The sequence below is a fragment of the Macrobrachium rosenbergii genome, chromosome 9 (assembly GCF_040412425.1).
Source record: "Macrobrachium rosenbergii isolate ZJJX-2024 chromosome 9, ASM4041242v1, whole genome shotgun sequence".
NCBI classification, from domain to species: Eukaryota; Metazoa; Arthropoda; class Malacostraca; order Decapoda; family Palaemonidae; genus Macrobrachium; species Macrobrachium rosenbergii.
Genome location: NC_089749.1, coordinates 18,740,162 through 18,750,161, shown reverse-complemented (window position 1 = coordinate 18,750,161; position 10,000 = coordinate 18,740,162). Strand labels below are relative to the sequence as shown.

Below are 10,000 nucleotides of genomic sequence, written 5' to 3'. Positions count from 1 at the left end.
ATCCAGTCGCAAAGCTGAGAAAGAAAGGAATGTTGATGTAGAAAGAAACGTGAAAAGGAAATATCCGGTAGAAATTCAAGGAAGAACTGGCTAGATCTATCTCCTGATATGACGGCCACAAAACGGTAGATTGGCTGTTACGGTATACCCTTAAAACAAATCTGGTGCAGAAATTACAGAATGAGTAAACCGGCAATAGCTAGAAGATATTATGGGTAAAAGATGAAATTAAGAATAACAAATGAATAAAACAGAAAAAATTGCAAAAACACCAGAGAATTAAACTTCTGAAAACAGCAGTAAAACTGCTAAATATGCAGAAAACAAAACTTCTAAAACCAGAAAAAACTGCTAAAAGCAGCAGAAAACAAAACTTCTAAAACCAGCAAAAAAAAACTGCTAAAAACGCAGAAAACAAAGCTTCTAAAACCAGCAAAAAACTGCTAAAAACGCAGAAAACAAACTAAACCAGAAAACGCTAAAAACGTAGAAAACAAAACTTAAAACCAGCAAAAACTCCTAAAAATCACAGAAAACAAAACTTCTAAAACCAGCAAAAAAAAAAAACTAAAAACAGCAGAAAGCAAAACTTCTAAAACCAGCAAAAAAAAACTGCTAAAAACGCAGAAAACAAAGCTTCTAAAACCAGCAAAAAAACTGCTAAAAACGTAGAAAACAAAGCTTCTAAAACCAGCAAAAAAACTCCTAAAAACACAGAAAACAAAACTTCTAAAACCAGCAAAAAAAACTAAAAACAGCAGAAAGCAAAACTTCTAAAACCAGCAAAAAAACTCAAAAACGCAGAAAACAAAGCTTCTAAAACCAGCAAAAAGCCAAAAAAACAAAACTTATAAAACAGCAAAAACTCCTAAAAACGCAGAAAACAAAACTTCTAAAACCAGCAAAAAAAAACAAACTAAAAACAGTAGAAAACAAAACTTCTAAAACCAGCAAAAAAAAAAACTAAAACCAGCAGAAAACAAAACTTCTATAAACAGCAAAAAAAAAAAAAATCTAAAAACAACAACAACAAAAAAATTGCTAAAACCAGCAAAATAAAAATATTATTCTTGAAACGCTAACAGAATTATGATTTAAATTTTTCTTCCAAATAAACGGATTACGCTCATGGGTTTGGTAATCATTTTTTATTATCAGCTGAAGGCCAGTAGTCGAATTCCCTTTGTTCATTAGCGATAGATTAACAAAATCAAAATACTTTTATCACACGCATATTTTATCTATATATATATATATATATATATATATATATATATATATATATAGATATACATATATATATATAGTATATATATATATATATATATATATATATATATATATATATATATATGTATATATATATATATATATATATATATATATATATATATATATATATATATATACATATACATATACATACATATATATATATATATATAATATATATATATATATATATATATATATACATATATATACATATATATATATATATATATATATATATATATATATATATATATATATATATATATATATGTATGTATAGTTTGCATGCAGTTGTAGAACATGAATGTAATTTTTCTCTGAATCATATCGTATCAATAACTCTTATTTCGTTGAATTTGGAAACATATGAGGATTCAAGGAATACACAAAATATAATAAATATTGATGTATTTTAGAAAAATAATCCTTTAAAATTCACAGCTGTTTAGTGGAAAGACACCACTACAAAAATATAACACTCGAATACCTAGGATTGCTTTCATAATAATCAAATTCCTTTAGATCTTAAAAAATTACTACTTTCAATAAAACATTAAGGTGAAATCTCATTAATATGCTTTGTATTTGGCTTAAAAAATATTAAAATTAAGGTAATAGAATTATTCTTTCAGGATCTCAATAGGATATGGTAGAATTTAAAACCCATTATTGTATCTACCACATTTTGAAAGTTAAATAACTGCCAAACATGAGCTAAGTTTAACGACCAAAGCCAAGTCCGCCTCCAAGTCCAGCTCCGTCAAGGCCTCCTCCAAGTCCTCCAAGACCTCCTAGTCCTTGGCCAAGTCCACCTCCTCCAAGACCACTGCCAAGACCTCCAAGTCCACCAAGTCCACCGCCTCCAAGACCACTGCCAAGGCCTCCAAGTCCACCAAGATCACCTCCTCCAAGACCACTACCAAGGCCTCCAAGTCCACCTAGTCCACCTCCTCCAAGACCACTGCCAAGGCCCCCAAGTCCTCCTCCAAGGTCTCCTCCAAGGCCTCCAAGTCCCAGTTGAGGGGCGGCTGAAGCCGAAGCTACCAAAAATACAATGGCCTGGAGGGAATATATGTTAGTTTATCATTCGGTGGAGAAAAACATAATACAAATCATGAAAAGAGAAATTATGGACAAATCACACAAGTATTTGGATCAGTCTCAAATATATCGGGTTAAGAATCTTCTAACAGGCTATGTGAAACTATATATTCGCAATTTTTTACTAGTAGATTTAATTTCTTTCAGTAACTTGATAATTTGATATGAATTTGATTTATAGGTTTATTGTCTAAAAGCTTCACGCAAAATTTTTGATTTTTTAAAAAAAAGATTTAACTTAATATAATCTGGAAAATATTCAAATTTGAGGAAAATACTAATTGAATAAATGAATTTTTGAAATATGCATTAATGAAAAGTTATTCTTAGATTAAATTTAGATTTACAAAAGAAAATGCTGAAATGTCAATAAGTTATCGGTTGACGGATAAGTTAAAATTACGTAGTTTCCAAACTGTACAAACATCTCAGATTCAAGACTAGGCCTAAGAGAGATATCCGGATTCCTACCAAGACTTTCATCCTTGCTGTTTGGTATATCCGAAGCGAGAAGATAACGAGAGAAAACTGTGATCTCCCTACACGCAAACTTCCTATTTTATAGGAGAAGCAAAGAAAGAAACACTGATCGAGTGACTTAGCGACTGACAGTCACTCACGGCCACGCCCTACTATGACTCGGTGGCACTGACTGGCCTTGAAGTGAGATTTTCCTTGGCAGTGACAATGATTTGCCTTTGTTATGGGTTCCAGTTGAAAATTGGCTCGCGTAACATTAACATATTTGTTTATACATCCGTTCACAAACACACACACTTCTGATATATATATATTTATGTATATATATATATATATATATATATATATATATATATATATATATACAGTATATATATATATATATATATATATATATATATATATATATATATATATATATATATATATATATATATATATATATATATATATATATATATATATATATATATATATTATAGAGAGAGAGAGAGAGAGAGAGAGAGAGAGAGAGAGAGAGAGAGAGAGAGAGGCAATAGCCAGGAAAAAGTGAAACACAGAGTGGTGCCTAGGGCCTTTCGACTTACTGTCCCTTGCTTATCAGACTGGGGAAATATAAAAAATTAGTTTACAAGAAAGATTTCATAAATGACAGATGGGGATTATAAAGGAACAGATGTACCTGGAAACCAACACAGTTGAAGAATTAGTGAACCCACCAAAACAAAGGTAAATATTTGAGAGGTTTAACAAAAAGATTAGGCCCAATAGCTTGGAAGCAGGGAAAAGTCAATTAAAGGATTATACACGGGAATAGACAGACCACCAAAAATGACCGTAGAATGAATAAGCTGATCACATATGTTTATAAAAACACAACTCAATATATTCTCCTTTTGTTGAACAATAACAATTTTTGCAAAATGAACATTTTCAAAAAACATACAAATACACAAAAAATTTATATAAGGTAACTAATTACTAACTAAGTCAGTGATTTTATCTTTAAGGTCATTCTTGAACATTTTACTAATACAGGGGTCCGAATAATACATGCCAGAGCTAAGGTTAGAATTGCAACTGGAAGTAAGCTGTATAATAGCAGATTCTAAAAGGTTTCGTGAAGAGAAATCTTTCAATTGGCAATCATTAAACTTTCAGTCCAATTTATCCTGTGAAAGTTTTCACTTAAATGAATGAATGTTGCATTGGTTGTCTGCCCAGTTTTTACAGAGTACTTATGCTGTTTAATTCTTACTTCTAAATCCTTACTAGACTGACCTATATGAAAAGAAGAGCAGTCAAAGCATGGAATTTTATATATTATGTTGTTGCTCTCCTTAGGGATATTTTTTTATTATCATTCCTTTCAGTGTGTTATCATAGGAAAAAAACCATGTTAACATTAAAAGATTTTTAACAAAGATTTTATGGTTTCAAAACCGCTAAAATAAGGCAAGCTAAGAATGTTTTATCTCTTTATGTTACTTTCACTATTAAACTTTTTGTGGGCTTTATTATAGCATGTGAAGGGTGACATAGATCTGTCTCCCTATTTTTCTTATGTATTCTTTCTCGATCCAAATACTGGGACTGACAATGCTTAATGCTCGTAAAAACATAGGAGGAAAAATGGATATTTTGATATTAAGTTGTGTCGAAAGGCCTAGAAACCAGTCTGTGTTTCACTTTTCCCTTTGTGGCTATTGCCTTTATTTATACATTCATCACGTTCCATATCTTCGTGATTCAGTTTTATATATATATATATACTATATATATATATATATATATATATATATATATATATATATATATATATATATATATATATATATATATATATATATATGGATACATACACATATTTATATGCAAGGTATGTATAGTGATAGCTTGTCACTAATTAGCACGTGCAAAATATTTTATTCTTCTATTAAAACTTTTAATATTCCACAAACATCCTGCAATACAGAATTTAGTTTGCATTAAGAGTAATTTTATATATCAGAGTTATTCCAACTTTAATATGCATCTAAACTTGTTAAGATTTGAATTTATATATATATATATATATATATATATATATATATATATATATATATATATATATATATATACAGTATATAATATGTAGAAACTACTTGTCTCTCTTTTCACCAGATAGGTATGTAGTATTTATTAGCCACAATACCCTCTTAACTTCTAGATTGCTTCACATTTTGGAAACGCTTGCTACTACGAAGCCTCGAACCAAGTGAAGATAAAGGAAGATATACTGATGCCCGGCCGGGATTCGATCGCGGGTCGGGGCATGAGCGCGAGGTAAACAATAATTACCTGGCCCGAAGAAAGGTCTCTTTCTATCCCCGCTCATACGCGCTTACATCTGTCAATTCAGATACAATTACTGGAGATGGAATAGACCCACCTTCTCTATCATAGCCAAGTATTTACTCGTTTATCGCTTCTTTAAGCTGAAATAAATATATAGAATCTACAGGTCACTTTTTACTAGATATGTATGTAGTATCTATTAGCCAAAACGCATTCTTAACTTCGATTTCTTCACATTTTGGAAACGCTTGTCGGTACTAAGTCTGATTCCAAATGAACAGATAAATGAAGGTATTCTGATGCCTAGCCGAGACTCGAGAGCATTGTGGCTAATAGATACTACACGCACATATACACATATATATATATATATATATATATATATATATATATATATATATATATATATATATATATATACACATACACATACAAAAAGCTGGTTACCTAAGTGGTCACTTTAGCTAGGTCCAGTCAAAGCTGCTATTTACAAACCTGGTTACAAAGAACCCGGCTAATTACAGTAGAACTTAGCTACGTTATATCAAATTCAGTTTCCACGGAAATGGCTAATCACAAACTCCGCTACGCCAACCTCGATCTATGGTACTTACGGAACAAAATATTAGTAATATTAATGCTAGTATTAGGTTTATGGATTACAAGGTAAAGATCAGATTACCTTTATTTATATGAGGCTGTTTTGCTAAATTTTTAAATAAATTATGTTAAGTTCTATACACTCGTCGTCCCAGGGTTACGATGCCAAAAATGAAACAAATGCGAGAATGAAAATGAAGAAAAGAATTACTTTGTTATTGTTTAAGGAGAGACGAAAATGTGTTTCAAAGTACGTTGTGTTTTCTACTTCGAATACACATGGAACTGTAATGTTATGCTTATGACTTTTCAAAAGAAAATTACCTGGGAAAGTAGAATAGCTTGAAGAGGTTTACAGTTTTACTGCATCAGGGAAAATGTCTCGAATTCTGTTTACGAATAAGAAAAACATCTTGAATTAGCCAAGTTGTTTGTCTTGCATGCAGGCCAATATGAACACAATTAATACTGCAGTTTATTAAAATTTGAGTATATTTTCTTCTTTGTGTGATGCAAGCAAAGCAAAGAGAACACATAATGTTAACCAGTATATATTTTTAACATTAAGCCGTTTCTACTAGAGAAAAACCCACAATGATCACTGGCATATTCAAACAGTAACTGCTGAATCGCTGCCTCACACACTTACCCAGAAGTTCATCAATATCCTGTTGAACCCCATTACACACTTTGCACCATTCATCTCTAACTTCCAAGTAGTCTCGTGTTTCCTGAATATTAAGGGCCATCTTTCAAGATACTCATGTGCAGCGCTTTCTAGGTCTACATAACATCCCTCAAAACACTTGTGAACCATACACTCTTTTCATCAATCTTTCTATTCTCTCTCACTTTCTTCTAGCATACCCTATCCATTTTCCTGTATACATGATTATCATCTTATGTTATGCTACTGCACCTAAAATAATCTTTTTCTATCATTTATTATTTTATTTCTTCAATTCACTATTAATGGTTTTTTACGTTCTTTCTAAGATCCTATACCCATAATCCCGCTCCCCAGTCTCCCTATGATTTCAACATTGGACTTAACAAAGTCTTCATATACTCAATGTTTTGAGCCCTAGACCACAACTTACCCATTTTCTTACTATATGCTTTTCTCAGTTCCTTCTTAGAAAACGCATTTCTAAATTACTTTTACAGCCAAAATTTCAGTTTTGCCTTAATCAAATAATGATCAGATATACCTCCAGCCACAATAAGCCATCTTCCCTAATAAAGGCCGGTTCCAGACATCAAACAAGGCAATGGTCACTGCTGTATTTATCCTGTAACTGCTGAATGTAGGGTTAAACCTGTGCAGAAAACTTCTGCTACATCAGCTGCTCCCATATACGAATGGCTATCAGCATGAATATCCGACACATGCGCCATCACCCCTCTCTTGAATATTTTTGCTTACTAGATACACTGCCACCATTCTAACATTTTTATTTTATCCATCCATCATTTTGTATTCCTAGATCAGACCACTGAATGATTAACCTTCTAGGGCTTCGAAGGATTTTTTTATTTTATCAACGGATACAGCCATCATTATAGTTGCATTTTTATCACCAGAAATAAATTCCTCTAACTTTCATCAGCCGGTCATGGAATTGAACTCATCGTTACATCTCTGACTCGGCCAACAAAGGGCTGATTTGACATTTTTGAATTATATATCACAGTTGTAAGAAAAATTGCAGCTCAGATGTATCAATAGCTTATTTTAGTTTAATCCAGACCACTGAGCTGATTAACAGCCTCCAGGGCTGGCTCGTGGCTAAGGACCACGTTACCTAGCAACGGGATCAGCGTATTGTGGAATCCTGACATTATAGCGAGGTGTAACATGTGACTTCATTACGGCCGAGAACGAACGCGGGCTAGGAGAGTGCTAGGCGAACGATATTGGCCCATCCAGAAGAACTAGATGAATCAATAGTTTAATATAGATATGCATCGTGTCCCGAAGGTGATCCATGAAAAGGGTGTTGGGGACACATTGGTAGCGTGAAATGTCCCTCAAATATGGTTAAGCTTTTTGTCTCAAGAGGTCAACTGCAAACAAAGTCAGTCAGTGTACGACTGAATCTACCATGGTAGTTGTAGGCATCACTAACTAGACATAGCCTGATATTTAATAATGGCTTAGGCTAGAAACACAAAATCGTGGACGGCTAGCAAATTACATACAGTATGCAATTTGCTTTAAAAAAAACTACCCATTTTCATGTACGTAGCGTCTCCATACCACTTTCATGTAAAAATCGTGACAAGAGAGACACTGACCAAACTGGAAAAGAGTTGTCTACTAGATTAAATCAGCAAAAATATTCTGTTAGAACAAGACAGACATCTAGTGCCCTTTTTATTCACCTTGGTAATTTTCATCATACAATCGATTGGACAAAGGCAGAAGGAATTTTATTTTTTAACGATTATATCAGCAAGAATATAATTGAACGTGCTTTTATAAAGACATTTTACGGAAAACTTTTCTTCATCCCTCAATTAAATGTTTTTTTTTTTTTTTTATTCTTCCAATGCTCCTATAGCCATAAAAATCCGCGGTCTCCCTATAATCTTATCCAGGAATTTTACAAACTCCTCATCCACCATTGCCACTTCCAGTTTACCCATTTTCTCCTTATATGCTACTCTCAATCCCTCCTTAGAAAATGTATGACTTAACTCCATATACAGCTAAGATTTTTTTTTTCATACTTTCCCTTCCATCTTAAACTTACGTGTATCCTAAGTTTTGCTTTAATCAAATAATGATCGGATATACCTCCAGCCACAATGAGCAGTTTTCCTTAATAAAGGCCAGTTCTAGATACAAAACAGGACAATAGCCACCAATGAATTTATCCTCTAACTGCTGAATGTAATGCTAACCCAGTGCAGATAACTGCTGCTGCATCAGCTGCCTCTCACACCTAAAAATAAATGGCTCAATAGCGTGAATAACCTGAGACACACTGCATCACTCACCTATATCATACTCATACCCTTTTGCTTCTTAGATATTAATGTCCTCCATTCTATAATTTTTTTTATCCATCCATCACTTTCTACACAGAGTCGGTTGATTTTAAATTGACTTATATTACAGTGGTAGTAAGAAAAAAAACTGTATTTCTATGACGTATCAAAAGCTTAAGATAAAATGTATCGTGCCCAAAAGAAGAACCCTGAAGAGTTCTTGTGGTCACCTTGGTTGAGTGGAATGTGCCCCAAATATGGTTAAACCCTTTTTCTCAGTCAACTTATGGCCACATTTACCTTGATAGTAGTGAGCAGCCCTAAGAAATGACATGGCTTAAGCTAGAAATACAAATCGGGAACTAGTCTTCTTTAAGGGCAAATTGCAGTATTTTGTCCTATAACAGAATTATAGGATTAATACCGAATGTGGATTATGAAATCAAAATTTATTTCAACAAATTAGGTGAAGAATGCAGTCTGCAGCCCCCGTACAGTATACGCAAGTTGTATAACTTCAAGTATATAGATATATATATATATATATATATATATATATATATATATATATATACATACATATATATATATATCTATATATATGTGTGTGTATATATGTATACACATATGTGTATATATATAAATATATATATAATATATATATATATATATATATATATATATACATATATATATGTATATATATATATATATATATATATATATATACACCTTCACACACATGTATGTAGATGTATATGTACATATACATACATATATATATATATATATATATATATGTGTGTGTATGTATATATATGTTTGTGCATTTGTGTTCGCAGGTGTATGCTTACTTATAAAATGATAATTCACATCACGGTTTACAGTTTTGTTCTTGAATGTGAATGAAATCCTTCTTAATTACGTTGACATTGTCAAATACTTTTTCCCCGGATATTTTCATATAAACAGGAAATCAAACAAAAACAAAATAAGGTTAAATTCTGATGTATTTTAGAAAAATAAACTCTTACATTTCTTAGCATACAAAATATAAGGCATTGTAATGAAATATGAAATATATTAGAAAATTTTAGCATCGGAAATTCTTTCTAAGCAAGACTTTATCTTGATATGAAAAGAGAAAGGTAAAGCTGTTGTAATAAGCTTTGTATTTTACATAAAAATTATTGAAATTTAAGTCATAGAGGTG

The 10,000-nt window shown here is 31.9% G+C and overlaps 2 protein-coding genes across 2 annotated transcripts in view; both read right to left on the bottom strand.

The window, feature by feature from the left end:
• Nucleotides 1-1,741: 1,741 nt before the first annotated feature.
• Nucleotides 1,742-2,902, bottom strand: LOC136842081 (ctenidin-3-like). The gene is made up of 2 exons (XM_067109464.1): nucleotides 2,848-2,902; nucleotides 1,742-2,334 (listed from the first exon to the last, which is right to left on the bottom strand). The coding sequence occupies exons 1-2, from the start codon at nucleotides 2,857-2,859 to the stop codon at nucleotides 1,996-1,998; spliced, it is 351 nt and encodes a 116-aa protein (XP_066965565.1). The 5' UTR covers nucleotides 2,860-2,902; the 3' UTR covers nucleotides 1,742-1,995.
• A 6,946-nt stretch (nucleotides 2,903-9,848) lies between these two features.
• Nucleotides 9,849-10,000, bottom strand: part of LOC136842080 (ctenidin-3-like) — a 1,090-nt gene continuing 938 nt past the window's right edge. The window contains exon 2 of the mRNA XM_067109463.1: nucleotides 9,849-10,000. This exon is cut by the window's right edge and continues 498 nt beyond it. The gene's annotated coding sequence lies outside the window, so the exon portion shown is untranslated.